Source organism: Falco rusticolus, chromosome 8 (assembly GCF_015220075.1).
Source record: "Falco rusticolus isolate bFalRus1 chromosome 8, bFalRus1.pri, whole genome shotgun sequence".
Lineage (NCBI taxonomy): Eukaryota > Metazoa > Chordata > Aves > Falconiformes > Falconidae > Falco > Falco rusticolus.
Genome location: NC_051194.1, coordinates 1,886,997 through 1,903,631, shown reverse-complemented (window position 1 = coordinate 1,903,631; position 16,635 = coordinate 1,886,997). Strand labels below are relative to the sequence as shown.

At 47.3% G+C, this 16,635-nt stretch overlaps 1 protein-coding gene across 7 annotated transcripts in view; it reads right to left on the bottom strand.

The window, feature by feature from the left end:
- Positions 1 to 6,285: 6,285 nt before the first annotated feature.
- The window catches only part of SEPTIN8 (septin 8), a 53,920-nt gene continuing 43,570 nt past the window's right edge, over positions 6,286 to 16,635 (bottom strand). For 5 of the 7 annotated variants that reach the window (XM_037396629.1, XM_037396622.1, XM_037396625.1 and 2 more), the window contains one exon: positions 6,286 to 7,749. In XM_037396629.1, coding sequence (XP_037252526.1) covers positions 7,584 to 7,749 — 166 coding nt within the window. In that variant the 3' untranslated portion in view covers positions 6,286 to 7,583. Of the gene's footprint in view, positions 7,750 to 14,145; positions 15,018 to 16,635 lie in introns of those variants that run through there. The other 2 variants (XM_037396624.1, XM_037396627.1) reach the window with 2 other exon arrangements.

Genomic DNA, 16,635 nt, shown 5'->3' with positions numbered 1-16,635 from the left:
AAGGATAGGCCATGTTGGACAGGGCTGTGAGCAACCTGGTCTAGTGGCAGGTGTTCCTGCCCATGGCAGGGGGTTGGAACTGGATGATCTTTGATGTCCCTTTCAACCCAAACTGTTCTGTCATTCTATGATCCTTCCCAGGAAGGAAAACAGCTCCCAGCAGGTGTCGGGAATGGTGCGGATGCAGCAAAAGGGTATTTTGGACAGGGCTATGACAAAGAGAAGGGCCAGCGCATTTTTCAAGGCAATAACTAGTGCCAGGACAGGGAGTAGGAGTGGATTTGGGGGCTATGCCAAAGGTTTCAATCTTTTTCACCATGGCAGAATTTCATCCTGATCCCGGGAACACACGGCTTTGCCTGACACAGACAATGATCTCTGTGCAGGTGAGACAGACCCACGTGGGCTGAGACAACATTCACCTGGGAAGCACCATGCAGTTTGGACCAGCAGAGTGGTGATCTGGTGATCCAGAAGAGCCATTCCTTGTGAGATCATGTTGCGAGCAGAACAAGGCTGTGCTTTCCCAGGACAAGCACACTCGCACAAGGAGCTCCTGGTCAGAGACCCGCTGATGTCTGTAGGAAGGAGATATGCTGGAAGGACTTTCTCACCCATTGATGCTGGTTGGAAGCAAACATGGGGTGAAACACAGATGCCAACAGAGCAGCCCAGCCCTGGGAGGGGACAAGGGTGCATATGCTCCAAGAAAAACAAAAAAACCCCAAAACCTTCCCAGTGTCCGGAAGGTGACCTGGTGATCCAAAGAAGCGATTCCCTGCCGGATCAAGCTGTGAGCAGGACATGGCCACGCTTTCCCGGGACAGGCATGGTTGCACAAGGAGCTCCTGGTCAGAGACCCGCAGATGTCTGTAAGGAGATATGCGGGAAAGGACTTTCCCACCCACTGATGCTGGCTGGAAGCAAACATGGGGTGAAACACAGATGCCCGTAGAGCAGCCCAGCCCTGGGAGGGGACAGAGTGCATATGCTCCAAGAAAGACAACCAAAACCATCCTTCCCAGTGTCTGGAAGGCGACCTGGTGATCCAGAGGAGCCATTCCCTGCCAGACCAAGCTGCGAGCAGGGCACGGCCACACTTTCCCAGGACAGGCATGGTCGCAGGAGGATCCTGTGGCCCGAGACCCCTGGTACCCGTACGAAGATGTGCCGGGACGGACTTTCCCACCCGGTGCATGGCTGGGCTTTTCCGTGGCGGCTCCACTACACAGCAGGTTCGGGCTGGGACCTCGCAGGGGGCGAGGGCTCCGTGCCGGGGGTGCCCGCAGGCACCACCCCCGCGCTCCCCGGGCGGGCCCTGCGCAGCCGCGGATGTCAGCGGGCGGCCCGGCCCGCCCCAGCCCCGCTGCTGCCCGGCGGGGCCGCCCCGACCCCCATGCCCGGCCCAGCACCCCCGGCGCGGCCCGGCCGGGCGGGTAAGGACGGCGGCGGGGCTCCCCGCGGCGGGGCGCGGGCGGGGGGCGCCTCCCGGGGCCGGGGCGGGCCGGGGCTCCCGCGGCGCTGGCAGGGCGGGCCGGGCGCTGGCGGTGCGGGGACTGCTCGGTGTCCCGCGGGGGACGGTCGCGTTCAGGTCAGCCAGAGGGTAAGCTTCTAATTAAGCTTCTAATTAATCCCTCTCCCCACCCCCCCACCCCCCACCCCCCCCCAGCGGCTGAAGGATGCATCAAATTTGACGGATAAATCTTTTACATTATTCCCTCTGCTGAAGTGGTCCAAGCAGTCAGGTTTGGATGCTCTTGACATCCAGTGGCAGCAAAAGCCCAAATCCTGTGCGGTTCCTGCTTTCAGTGACACATAGACTTCGCAGAGTTTCAGCATTAGAAATGTAGAACAGTTTCCAGAGGATTCATGTCACTTTGGGGTTTTTAATGGAGCTGTAGAGATAATGGTGTGAGCTTCCAGAAAACACCAATGAGGAAGCTCACACTCTTTACAAAAAGCAGAAGTTTTATCTAGTAGCATCTTTTTCTGCTGTTAAAACACCGAAGTGTAAGCATTGAAATAGTTTCAGGCTGAAACGTTCTCACTGCTTGGTTCCTATGGGAAATTATTCAGAAATGTTTGTTTCATGTGGATACACGCTTAGTCTGGAGAGTGGTGTTTCCAAAGTGTTGCTGTTGCCTTGCCTTCAACAGTGACAGAGAAAGATTAAATTGCTCTAAGGAAGACTGCTAACTAGGAATTAATAAACCTCCTAAGAACAGTAATCTTCGAGCTTTTGTATGCAAACAGACCTTTATTTGCCAGAAACTTGAAATCAGGTGGTAACGGGTTGCAATTTAATAGCCCTGCAAATGGAGAGCTGAATGTGTGAAACAAGATAAATGAAATAACAGGTACTGCTCGACCCAAGGTTACTCAAGCAAGCCTAGGATGAAAAAACCCCAACTGCACTGTTGTTTAGCCATGACATGTTCTCCTTCATCATGAGCTTCCCCTCAGGGAAGAAGGATGGCAGGAGTACTGTCTGCAAACAAAAAAGTTGTATGGCTGCTCCTGACTTCCTTCTCAGCGTTAGAGAGGCATCACAAGAGGAAACTGTACTTAGTACAAGGAGCTGGGATGTTGCTTTATAATTCTTTTCTTGGTTTTGACAGCAGCTCTCATCAGGGAAACTGGCTCAAAAAACTGCTATGAAGTGCCCTGGGCCTCCAGAGAGCTCGAGACTTGCCTTCTTCCTGGAAAATGCCTTAGCCAGAGAGGCTAGGATTTGGAAAGTGCCAGTTTTCCAGAATCTCACCCTGAAGGTATTCTCCCATGTCCTCTTTGGAAGTCCCTAAGGGACTCTGCAGAGATGCAGTGCTGGTCCTGCCACCTAATCCACCTGAATGCAAAAGTCATCCCGCATGGACTAAACTTCAGGAGTGAAGGGGGAGGAGGGTCTGCATTTGTCCCATCTTAGATCTTACGAATGCCCTACGTAAACCAGGTGGTTTGCATTTTGTTTCAATTCTAAGTATTTTTGGGAACTGTGGTGGAGCAGGCAAGAGCAGACAATCAATGGTAAAGCCATAAATACATCACATTAGGGTTAACTGTGCTCAGCACCACCTTTGAGTCCTGTCTATTCAGATGGGAGAAGAGGGAATTCACTGATGCCTAACAGAAATTCAGCACCCCATTCCTGGCTCCTAAAGCAAGTCAGCCTGCTGCCTTAGGAAGCTGCAACACTTAGTGGCCTCTGTGTCCAATGGCAACAGTTATGCTCAGCTGTTTCTGTAAAATGCATGAGATCCATGGAAGAAGGCACAAAAGTGCCCTGCTAGTCTTGTCTCTTTTTTGCAATAGCATAGAAATGCTATTTTTAACCAAGTATCCGTGGAAGAAGGCACAAAAGTGCCCTGCTAGTCTTGTCTCTTTTTTGCAATAGCATAGAAATGCTATTTTTAACCAAGTATTTTTACTACTAAATAAAGCAAAATAGTGAAACAGCTAATGCAATGAGTAATATTGAATGAATTGGTAGTAAATGTCTGTTCTGCATAACTGCTACACCCTTTCAGTTCTCCAGTGATAATATTCAGATGGGTCATGTGGCACGCCGTGAGCTGTGTGTGGCATTGTAATGGCAGCCAAAGTCCTTCCTCTCACCTGAATTCATCTTCAAATAAGATATAAGAAAGAAAAAAAATAAGTACATTTTGCCTTGTGCCTTGGGGGAGTCATAAACCTGGCTGCTGTGGTCCCAGTGCTAAGCAAATCCAAGTTCTGTTAAAAAAGAAATCTTGAAGAGTAAATCAAAACCTGCTCCTGACTGCCCGTCGAGGCTGGCTGAATGAAACACGTGCTGCATGGGAGGCTTCAGTTTTCTCAGGAGGGGGAAATAACAAGCACACTCAGCAGCTTGTTTGTAAGAGCTCAGTTTGGTGGTTCATACGCACTGTGCAAGTGGAGGACCGGGTGCTTCCCCATTCAGTACTCCAGTACAATCCAGTACCAGGCCCTCGTAAGCACAGCTAGAGCCTGACTGGGTGGACAACACAAACGAGTGCTTTAAACTGCTCCAAAATTTGCCCTTGCTCTGTAGACACAGCCAACAACTTTCTTCATTTCAAGCCTCCAGACATCAGAAATGTTAATTAGAGCACTTGGAATGAGTCGAATCTTCTTTTGGAGATATGTTAACAAAATCGTCAAAGTACTAACTGTATTTTTCTTCTAACCTTTTCTTCCCCTCAGGGAACAGATATTTCTCTGTCATGTTACAAGGAAGCAGTTCTCTGGATTGCAGAAATAAACTCTCAGTTCCAGTTTTACCCTGAAACATTTGCCTTAGCTACCAGCATCTTTAACCGATTACTGGCATCAGTAAAGGTAGAGAATCTCCGTCAGCTTTTTCCTGGCTAGATTACTGACTGGGGATGTAAGGAGTATGTAATCAGTTTATATACAAAGCAGATACTATATTTGGCAGCAGATTTAGGGACCAGTCAGGGTCTTTGCTAGGGAAGGCTTTTAAGCAAGTGTGTGTATATAGATATATGTATGAACGAACTGGAATGTTTGATGAGGTTCCACTGATTTATAATCCTTGGTAGAAGTGTTTGTGTGAATTGTAGTCCAAATGCTGTGGTAAGTACAAAGACCTCATTATCATCTGGTTGTCTCTGCTAAACAGAAAACATCTGCATTATAATTTTTAATGTTTTCATTTTGAAACCATTATTTTTAACCAAACCGTGGGGCCAACTTTTTCTGTCATTGAAGTAACGGCAAAGTTATGAGTTGAACTGAGCCTTGCAGCTCTCAATTCTATTTAGATCAATACCAGCATTTGGCAAAAACAGATTAATTAACATCTCAGCTGAGAAGAGGAATTACATTGTAAATACTGTGGCACTGCCTAGTCTAAAAATTGTGGCCTACACAAATAAAAATTGCACCCAGAAAAGGATTTATTTTGTTTCACTTTGGATTGCCTTGCTTTGTTTGCAGCTTCAAATGAGTCTCTCTGCAGCTAAACTAATACAGAAGCAATTGTAGTTTAAATGAAAGTTTGCAATTTGTGCATCTGTCATAGAATGACAATTATTTACCCCTCACGGACTGTTACCTTCTTTACTCAGTATTTTCTTCTTCTTCTTCTCCCTTCAGGCCCAATTAAAGTATCTTCAGTGCATAGCAATTTCCTGCCTTGTCCTTGCAGCAAAAACCAATGAAGAAGACGAGGTCTGTATGTTTAATATCAAACACACTAAACTCATCTCTTGTGTTCACATTGCTTGTGTTTCCAGGTCTTTCAACAACTTGGCCTTAATGAGGAGGTTAACTTGTTTACATCAGGTAGTCCTTAAGGGGTGACAGTAACATTTTCAGTCTTGTTTCATAGTTGCTTGGAAGAATTGTGACCTTTATGGATGAAGGACTTGTGTTTGCTTATGTAACGGCTGTGTTCTCCTTCCCTTAAGCCTCTTTCTTCAGAATCCATGGCTCACAGTAAAGCTCAGTCTGGGGGGACAGTCAAGATGCATATGCACAGCTCTGTGGCACATCAGAGTGCTGTAATTCCGTTGTTATGGGTCCTGGGAGGGTAATGTAGGCACCACTGAACGGAGGTTCTTCAGAGGAAGCTTAAAATAGGTGAGTTGCCTTGGAGTCAAAACTGGTTTCTGAACCTGGTGAGGAAATGACTCAGGTCTGCGCCTCAAGGTGAGCATGTAAAATCAGCCACTACCCATGCAAGTGCGAGATTACACAGGATAATCTCTCATGGCAGGAGCGCACTGATAAGACTTCCTCAGGCATTTACAGACATTAGCCAAAAGCATTTCAGCTTGCATTTCTCCTCTTTCCTTCACTCTGTTTTGAAAAAGAACAGGAAACCTAGGAGTTGGTGTCAGACACGCACACCTCTTGAACAACTGTTGCTGTAGTGAAGTGATCTTCATAGCCTTTCTTAGGATGTGTCACGCTGAGGCTATTCTTTTCCTCTCAGCTAAAAAGGAGGAGCTGAGTCAATGACCACAGGAAACAAGACAACCACAGGCGGCCCCGTAAGCAGGCGAACAGGAAGCCTTCTCCTAGCTCATTAGAGGAGCAAAACGAGACTAGTAGCAGGGAACACGCATCACCGATGCAGTGTTCAGGAGGCTCACAGCAGCCCAGGAGGCGAATGACATTGTTGGTGCTGTGGCTTGGGTTCATAGCCAGCTGCCCTGTGGTGAGCATGGGCCAGTCATTAGGATGGGAGTTACCTGCTTGGTGCTTTGAGACGTGTATAAACTTGTCAGATCCTTTCACAATACAGAGAAACACACACAGCACTGTGTAAGACGTTGGCTTCTTTATTTTTAATTTTTTTTTTTACAGGTAATACCATCGGTGAAGATGCTCGCAGCGCAGAGTGGTTGTAAACGCTCTCCAGCTGAGATCTTGAGGATGGAAAGAATTATACTAGATAAGCTTCATTGGGATCTTTACACAGCAACACCAATGGATTTCTTAAACATTGTAAGCACTAAGTTTTGCAAATTTTTTTCTTTAAAGAAACAGCTCCTTATCAAGTAAGACTAGAAAACACTGATGCACACACATAGGCACACCCACACATCCTTCCCAAGACGCTTTGCAAACTACCTGTTCTTAGCCATCTGCAAGTCTTTTGAAGAATATTACAGTGATTTTTTTTTTAATTTATTTTAAAAATTTTCTACCACTTAAAACCTTTCATCTTGCTCAAAAAATTTACTCTCATCTTTAAAGGACAACTAAAGTGGACGTTAAAAAGATTCTCATAATGCACAACTATATGCCATTTTTATTTTTTAAATACACACTGCAAAAATATTTCTAACTATTTCCCTTCTATTAATACTGTACATAGAAAGCTGTCAAGAGTTTTGCTACATTTGACACACAGGTTTTTTTCTTAATTTTCCTTTTCATCCCACTAATTATTTACCCTTGTTTCAGGCAATGAGACTACCCCAATCTGGCACTTAGTTCAGATTGCAGTTACTAAACATTTGATAGAAACAAACTTTGTCTTCAAGAAATGATCATGTGCTAGTAAGGCAAAAACCATGTGATACGAATACATCCTGGATCCCTTTTTAAGGTTATGTGCAAATATTAAGCCATTTTAGGCTGCTGATTGTGAAAACTGCCTTTCTTAGGTGCTTGTTTCCTCAGTAAATTCAGAGTGCAGTCATTATTACTGGTTTTACTTTATTCATATCTGCTGGCCTGCAGTGAATCTCCTCAATAGCAATCCGGATAATGTAGAAACTTCAGAAACTGTTAGGAAACACAGACCTTGTACATTCAATATAAGCTTAAAAACCCAGTTCAATGGTTGGCAAGTACAAACACAAAACACCAAGGGAAAAGAAAAGAAAAAAAAAAAAAAAAAAAAAGGAGGGGGAAACCCTTTAGGCTTCCTGATATGAGATGAAATTAGTCTGTACTTCTGGTTGATAACATGAAAACATACAAAGTTCACTGACCTCTGTTGTTTGTTTTTTTAAATATATATATATGCGTATATATATATATACTTTATCTTCTCTCCAGTTCCATGCCATGGTGATGTCCAAGTGGCCCCATCTACTACACGGGCTGCCTCAGATGAATCCTTCCCGCCACGTCGCATTCTTGACCAAACAGCTACAGCACTGTATGGCGTGCCACCAGCTAGTGCAGTTTAAGGGCTCCACATTGGCTTTGGTGATCATCACCTTAGAGCTGGAGAGGCTGACTCCTGATTGGTTTCCCGTTATTACTGATCTGCTAAAAAAAGCACAGGTAGGAATCAAAATGGCCTTTGGTCACAAATCTCAAGGCCAGGACACCAATAAATTAATAAAGCACCCATGTACTTATGATCAACTTTGCACTTTAGCAGCCTTCTGAGAAGCATGTGTCCATGTTCTGCCTTTGCTGCAGACCTTGCTAGCGCTAACAAGAGAGGGAATAAAAGGGCAGTGAAGGGCTGGGACTGGGGAGGAGGCCTTCCCTTTGGCAGGGAAGGGAGATTTCCAATTGCTTGGCCAAAGTGCCTCCTAGGCAAGGAGAGGTTCTCCGCAATGGGAATGTTTGAGAGCACCCAAAAACCTGCCCACTGTGTCCCCAGCCTCCCACTGAACACTGCAAAAACTTCTAAGTACATTTACGTTGCTTTTAAAGTATAATCAGTTTGGCTTCTAATGATGCACATTAAAGGCAAGCTCTGTTTGTGTTTTTTTAAAGCTTTTCTCCAGTTTCATACAACACTTGCCTTTTAAGACAGTGTACCTAAAAGGCTAAAGACCCAGGCTGTCAGCTTACCTTGGATCCATTTTGTGGTCTTGAATTTGTCTGAAATTGCCCCCCTTTTGTGCAGTAGTTCAGGAGCCCCTGAGGTTAACTCAGGTTAAGTGTTTGGCATCAGGGCCAACGTGCACATTGCTGATATGCTGCGCTGAGGCATCCAATGCAGCCTGTCCCTGCCCTCCCTCCAGTTACAGGAGCAGTAGCCAGAAGAGAGTACTTTATCATGAACTTACAGAAAATCTCTTCATCTTTCCTTACAGGTTAACAGCATTGAATTCATTCATTGCAAAGAGCTTGCAGATCAAGAGCTAATGCACTTGCAGCCATCCAATGCTGTTTATATTTTCTGTCCCATCAGTCAGGCCATCCAGGGCCATCCCAAGGCAAGGCTACCCTGCCATGACCCTTTTGGACTGAAGAATTCCCATCAAGTGAGGTTGAAGGTCACTGAAAGCCAGCCAGTTTTAGCACCTTTCATGCCTACTACAGCCCAGATTCCTGATGACACCATGCAGACTGATGAGTGCTACGATGGATTCAGACACCTGTGCAGTGAGGATGGGGGAGCAAGTGGTGGGAGGGTGAACGTGGGTGGCTCGTGCCCTCAGCTGAAGGCCGGAGAAGGCAGCTCCCCATGTCCTCCCTTACAGCCACCTGAAAGGGACTAGTGGAGAATTACTGCCTTGGCAGCAGCAACTGCAGAACCAGTGAACAGAATGGCTGACACAACAGAGCTAAAGTGCTGCTGTGTTTCTCAGAGGAAAATGACAAATCTTCCTGTTTTTTATGTCCTTCCCTAAGCAGTGTGCCACCCCTCAGTTTTTAGCATCAAGTAAATATGGAAAGCTGGGGAGAGACTTGGTCACAATCCTAAAACTCGGGGATCAAGTTGGCAGAAGGCTACAGGTGCACCAGAGAGAACTGAATGTCTCAGTGTTGATTTTTAAAATAGCTGCGATGAAGTGTGACAGATCAAGCCTTTCATCCACTCACTCCATTGTTCTCTTGTTAGAGCTAATCTGACATGCCCCATGGGAGAGTGAGCAGGAGCTGCTTTTGAGGAAGGGGGCTCTAGAGCTGCCCTCAGGTGGAACCAAGCTTCTGGTTTAGCAGTGAGAAGACCAAGAATCAAACCTCCAGTTTTTCTTATAGGCCTTACCCTGGAATCCTGGGGTCTGAGGTCTGTGCTCCTTCCTGGTTAAGCCATTAAAGACCCAACCCCAGTTCCTACGAGATGTGGGACATTACTTCTCGTCCACAGTCACTGTTGCCTTGTGCCCTCATCAACCAGCACGTGCTGTTGAGGGCTTTTTAAAATTTATTCTGTTTTACCAGACTGGGCAATACAAATGCCTTTAATAAATCCTGCCCACCCACCCCCCACCTCCCCTTTTTATTAACTGCTAATCTCCATAGCAAAGCAGTTTTACAAACTACAAAGGTCAGTGTAAACCTCTATTGCACTTTTTAAAAAACAGCTTTACACCTTCTTTTAAAGTGTTTTCTTAGGGTTTTGGGGGGTTTTGTTTTAAACAGGGCCAGCATTTCCAGGTGATTGTTACCCTAGTTTGAAGGTATAATCCAGACAGTACTGGATGAATAACACCACCACCCTGCAAGTCCTGTCACGGAACAGGAAAGGGTTTCATATGGACCAGCACAGGCAAGTGTCTCCCATAATGACACAGGATAAATAAATAGGGAACAGGGATGAGACAGGAGCAGAGAGACACACATTCTGCGTAACAGCAGCACTCTTCAGTGCAGAAAGAAAGTTTCTGGCCTTCTTCCCCTTGCTCATCATCTTACCTTGTAGGAGAGGAATTCCTGAACATCAAACTGTGCAGGACTGACGTCCTGAGCAGCAATGTTAACACTTTTGAAAGTATTGCATTTGCCAGAACTGGCACCAAGAACAGAGCGAGCTTTGTACATCTGCAGGGAGAAAGCCATGCTTTTCTTTTTAAACCACAAAGAAAGCAGTGCCTCAGCGTTCCAGAAAGAAACATGTAGTATTAGAGACTTAGCACAGGTGACACGTGAGCAGATGTGACTTGAAGGAACAATGAAACTGAAGGAGGTCTCTGGAGGCAAGTGAAACCTACGGCAACCTGTGATCAGCAGCCTGTGCCAGGGGATGCTGCAGGGGCAGGGCTCGGCACCAGACAAGGTTTATGAGGTGCCCACGCAGCCAGGGGCCAGGCAGCAGCACGTCTGGGATATGTTACTTATCCATCCTGCCGGCGTACCACAGGGAAGGTTTTAATTTTGTGGTAGGGCTCTTCGCTCAGTGCAGCACCTTCCTTTTCTATCACAAGCTGTGACTTGACTGCCTGACTTTTTGAAGGAGGCAAGTTGTCTTTTGTAGTTTTCATTAAATAAAATATAAGCTTGGTCTGTGCGTTCTCGGTGTGCCCCTTGAAGGGTCCAGCCCAAAGCTGGTGCCCACCCAGGTCCCTGCAGGAAGGTGGGGTGCATACCTGGTTCTGCTCTCCCATCCCCTCGCCCTCTCTCAAGTGCTGTCACCAGCTGCGTTACCCATCGAAATGCCAGCAGAACTCTACACACAGTAAATGACACACTGTAACGTCACAGCACAGCCACCATACCTCGTGTTTCTTCCCTCAGCTTTGATCCTATGTACAGAGTTTCCTGCCCGTAAACTGGATTAAAACCCGTTGTCAAACCTGCTTTTCAAAACCTCTGCAGATCTGTACGACCAGCATTCACGACTGTACATTAATAGGGGGCTAATTCTAAAAGATGAAGTCTACGCTGAAAGGCCCAGCAGGGTCCTCCTTTCCCAGTCAGGGTGCAAGATGCCATACTGGGATGGGAACAGTAAACCCAGAGCCTGCCCGCTCTCCCAGGACATGCTGCTGCTGCTTCCCTCTGGCAGCACAGGTCCCTTCTGCACACCTATTCCACTGCTGGAGTTACAGTAAGGGAACGATTGCTTGTGGCCTGGCCTCAGCGGGTTAAAGGCGCCGCTTACCTCTGTGTTCTTGCTAAGAACGGAGCTTCCTGCCCTACAGAAGGAGCTGCAAGCTACAGGAAGAAGCCGCTGTTGCAACAGGACCATTCTTGTAACAGGAGAGCATTTTTGATTGCGAGAGCTGTGCAAATTTCCTTCTTACTGCAGAATGGAGGTTGAGGCTGTTAATCTCTCCCCTCGCTGCCTGGACAAGTAATGACTAACAAGATGAAGACCCCACACATCCTGCTGACAGCACTAAGGGAACAATCATTTTGCCCAGCTGGGTTTCAGAGTTGATGACTGTCTTGTTTCTGTGTCTGCCTGTTTGAACTCTGCACAGCATCCATGCTGCAGTCACAAGTTTATTCTACCTGCTGCTAAACTCACTGCTGTGGATCCTGTAACCATTTTGCTACACACCAGTTACTGGGAAGGACGTGCCAGATTCAGCCAGCACAGACCTGATGTGTTCGGGGCTAGTTGTTGTTTTGGGCAATATTTAGTCCCTGTAGAACTTCAGAGAACATTGTCACAGGTGCCTCAGCTTGACCTGGTAAGGAAGGTTCCTTCCTCCTGCCCTCTGGGCACAAGCGCAGCTCCCGATCCCGGCCTCTGGCCGAGGCCCTCGGCAGAGAAGCGAGGGTGGGTTTGTGTCCGCAACAGCAGGATCCCTTCCCCTGCAGGAGTCTTGGCTGGAGCAAGGCACACCTCTGAAACCCAGACTCCTTCGGCTGTTGCCTCACTTCAGGACAGATTTCTAGATGCCTGAGGCTAACACCACCTTGTAAACGAAGCTACAATTACATCTGAAACCCCCTATGGTAAGTATCCACAGAATTTTTTATCTTTCAAGAAGTTTCCTGGCAGACACTGCTGCTGCACATGGATGCTCAGATTCTGAATCAGTGCAAAACCATAAACCAATCATCAAATCACCTCCAGAAACAGCAAAGCAATTCAGAGCCACCCCTAGCTGCCGCCACATCTCCCATTCATAAACCACCACCAAAAGGAAACATGTCACAGCTAAAGCAAGTCACCCAGGGACCGCTACACGTAGGGATGAAGCTGCCCTGCTGCAGATCAGCATTCACCGGTGTTTCAGATAATAAACCTGCCTCAGCATCGCTACTTATGGTGGGCATGTGATGACCTAGAAGAAGAGTTCATTTACACAGTGCACAAAGAAACTTCAGAGAATTAATCAAGATACAAGAAAACAGCAGAGGAAAGAATAATACAATAGTTGTTTTACCATATTACAGGTTTCTGACAAAATCTGCTGATACAGCAAAGAAACACACAGAAGCAATCAACAGCAACCAGCACCGGGATCACGGAAAGACCTTCAGGAGTGCGTAGCAGGATACCTTGAGGCATCACCGATACCAAGTGCCTTCAGACACATATAAAGCCTCTATATCTCATTTGTGGGGTTGCCTCTATGCAGGTTTTGGGGTTTTTGCTAATTGGCTTTAGTATTTTAAATTCAATTTGAACAGTACTTACAGTTCAATTCTTTAAGAATGCAGAAAAGTGCACTTAGATCAAGTGATGCATTAACTCCTGGCAGGTCTCAGCAGCGTCCTCTCGTTCTTCCTCAGCAAGGCGTGCAACTTGAATCCCACTGGTGACCAAACTATCGTCGTGGCAAACAGAACTGAACCAAATCTTCTGAGCAACTTTGAGAGGAAAAGACCCCTTTATTCCCAATGCACCTATCCAGATGGGACTCTAAACTTCACAACAGCTCCAAACTGGATTAAAGCTTTGCCAGAGAAATTGGATCAGTTTACCTCAAAAGAAAATGCAGGTGAGTTTAAAACAGTCATCAAAGCAGCAGCAAAGGGCGTTTCATTGCTCAGCTCAGCCTGATGGTCACACACTGCTTCAGCTTTCCTCCTGCTTGGTGTGGGATGCGACAGACATGAAGACAGACAGAGCCATCCCGAGCAGACTTCCAGCCTTGAATGCACAGCTCCCGAGCCCCAGCCTGGCCAGACGCTGGCTGCTTCCCGCCTGGTCCCACTTCCACTGAAGCACGTGGCACCTTGCCCCTGCGGCACCGGGCACAGGAGGGGACGAACAGGCTTGTCCCGGGGTTTAGTTCCTGCTGCCCACAAGCGGCAGGAGTCTCCAGAACTTCCTCGTGTGCCCTGTTTGGTTATTTTCAGGCCACATACCTGTTACATGCTGAAATTTATTTCCAAGGTCTAATTTATACCAAGGGCATCCAGAGGTGTCAGTGACTGTCAGGTACAGCCCACCCTGGGGTCAGGAGCGCAGTGCCTGCGGCACGCAGCACCGCTTGCACTGTCCGCTCATCTCCACACCAGCCTGCTCAACGGGAGCCTCGCCAGGCTTCCGTCACCCCCTGCTGCTGACAGCCGGATCGTGTCCCACTCTGGTCACACCGCCCAGCACAAGGAAGCGTACAGACTGCAAGCTGCCTCCAAACCTCCTACCGAGGACTGGGTTTTTGGCTGGTCCGACACCCCCAGCGCCACAGCTCCAGGGCAAGCAGCAGCCTGGAGACAGGGCAGCTGTCCCCAGGCGTATGGGGGTGCGCAAGGGACATCACCCTTTGAACACAGATATGCAGGGTAACGGGGTTAACAGAGGGGAAGTGGAATAAACAGTAAGGGTTGTGAATTTGGGCACAGCACTTAGCTGTTCCAGTGACTACAGGGTACAAAACATGTTTTTAAAAGATGTTTGTTAAACAAGTCAGTTTCGTTTTTATTAAACCCAACTTTGGTACAAGCAGGTCATTCCTGAGATTCATTTACAAGGTTGTTTTAAAATGAAGATAAACTGGGGCCTCTCCTCGTTCCTGTGTGACATTAGACTGGGGCACAGACATAATTTTTTTTTTTTTATTTATTTTTTTTTTTTACTTTTTTTTAAAAAAACCCCAAGTATTTACCGAAGGGGAAGTCAGTCTGTTACAAACACAGAACTCACAACCAGGAACACCAAGTCTCCAGCTTTAAACCATTAACATATAACATTTAGTTGTCCTTTAAAATGTTCTCTCCTCACCCACACCCCCAGTAGGATGGGGCAGGGGTACTGGTCCGGAGGCAACGGGTGGGGAGGTGGGCAGGGAGCTCCGGGGAAGGGGTTAAGCTCTGAGGCACACGTGGGCAGCCCCAGGAAAACTAAACAAATGAAGGTTGGGGGATTTGGGTTATAAAACCTGTAAGTCTACAGAAAAAAAAAAAAAAAAAAAAAAAAAAAGCTACACGGAAGAGCTATTGCTGAGAGATGTGAGAATCCAGCTGAAAGGTTAGGGACATGAGGAGGCTCGACAGTTACACCCCAAGCCCAGACCCAGGCGAGGACCCACAGAAACCCCAGTACAGCGGCAGCTCAAGCAGCAAGCTGAAAGCTCCTCTCACACTAACCCAGCTCTGTCCCTGTCTCTGCAGTTCAGTCAGCGTTAAATGCTTTCTACCGGCTCTCGCCTGGAGATTTGCATTTTGGTTTTAGTGCAAGCCATGCAGCAGCCTTAATTAGTGGTTTATCTTTTGGCAAGTATCTTTCAACTTTATCAAGAAACCTGATCAAGCAAACTTTTCCCGATCAAAAGAGATGGTGTATCTTATCTTAGTCCTTGCTATGTAATCTCTTCTGTGCAATATATTGCAAGCTTAAAGGTGAAAGCACCAATTAATTTCTTCTGCATGAGATGTTTTTGCCTTAATAAATCTTCTAATTAACATATCTTCCTGATGTTATGGAGCACGCACTGGGAAGACTAAAAAAGCTACAGAAAAAACAAAAGAGAATCAGTATTTAAGTTTCAGTTATTTACATTAAGTAAAGACAGCATGAAAGGTCAAAGTACAAATTAACATTTGCCGCCTGGCAGCGCGCAGGGCTGGGCACAGACATCTCCCTTCAAACCATCGCAACTGGGAGCAGCTCTCCGGCCACCACGGTCTTGTTTGGAACTGGTAATCAGAGGATTGATTTAAAGTTTTAATGAGGAAAGACTGCCGAGAGAGAACATCTGAGAAGCCACATGCTACGGAGAGCCCGGATGGGGAGAGGCGCCGCGGGCCAGCGCAGGCAGCCCCAGCCAGCTCTCCCAGCCCGCAGAGCCAGCGGCTTCACGCCGCCCCTGCCTCACCTCCCAGGTCACAGCCCTCACAGCTGCGCAGCTCTCCCCACCGAGCAGCCCAGGGAGCTGAGGCTGGTTTGGGTCGTCTCCCGAATGGAAACATCAACACGTCCCAGGGCCTCGGCCACCGGCGTCGGCTCTGGCCCTGCAAAACACTGTCAGTCCCGACAGCACTGCCGACGGCTTCTGTAGCAACACGCCACATCTCGCAAGCTCCCGTGAGCATCTCTAGGAGCTTTGCACAGATATTAATGAACGATCTTAACATTGCTCCTGTGGAAAAATACTTGCCAATGTACATCACCCTGAATCACCAGGCGGCCCGTCTTTAACACGGCCAGCTTCTCTACCACCTCAGTTTCCCAGTTAATTCTTATGTACCTGAATGACTTTCTCTTTTCGATTTGGCTTTAAAAAGTGTTGGGGTGGAAAAGGTTGTAAAACATCTCATACAAACTACCTGGTATCAACTGCTAAGTCCCCACTCGGGCTTATCCTTCAAAAATTGAACCGGCTCAAGCGACAACTCTAACCCAGTGCAGCCTCAGACTTCCCCCTGCACTTTGTTGGTGATCGCTACCAGCTCCAACCACGCTTCTGGTCAGGTCTCTGTGAGTGGATGTATGGTGTCCGTACAGCACGGTACCGCAGCTGGGGAAACCATCCTGACCTTGTAAAAACACGGCATGCACACAGGCAGCACACTGGATGACCAGAACTGCCCTCTGCCTTTTAAGCAAGCTGCATATTAAGCGCAGAAAGCAGACGTCTCGCACACAAGCCAACTCCTGCAGCAACAGCACCATCCACCTGCATGTTGCTAAAAAGATTTCACAAGCAGCCAGGGTCACCCACTTGGATTTGTTCTTGAAACTGGGGCTCCCATCAGAAGCACCACTTCAGCCAACATTGTGCATCTGCAAGACTCCACTTGTTGGTTTTGCTTCAGGTGCAGCGTTGATCTCAGCACCAGACCAAATAAAACCCAGAGACCCTAAACTATCTGAATATAAAACTTCATAGGTAGAAATGGCCCACAGAACAGACACCAGCACAGGCCTTCAGGTAAAGCTTCAGCAGCAGCTCCCTCTGACAAAAAGAACCCTCCAAACTAAAGCTGTGCTCTTTTTATGGCCCTGGCCTAAGTGCGTGATGTGCTTCTCCAGAAAAGTCATACGGCCTTGGAAGCACCGTTAAGAAACCCTCCACCTCTGCTCCCTTTTCACCCTACCCTTAAATCACCTCTTTGGGCATCGTTACA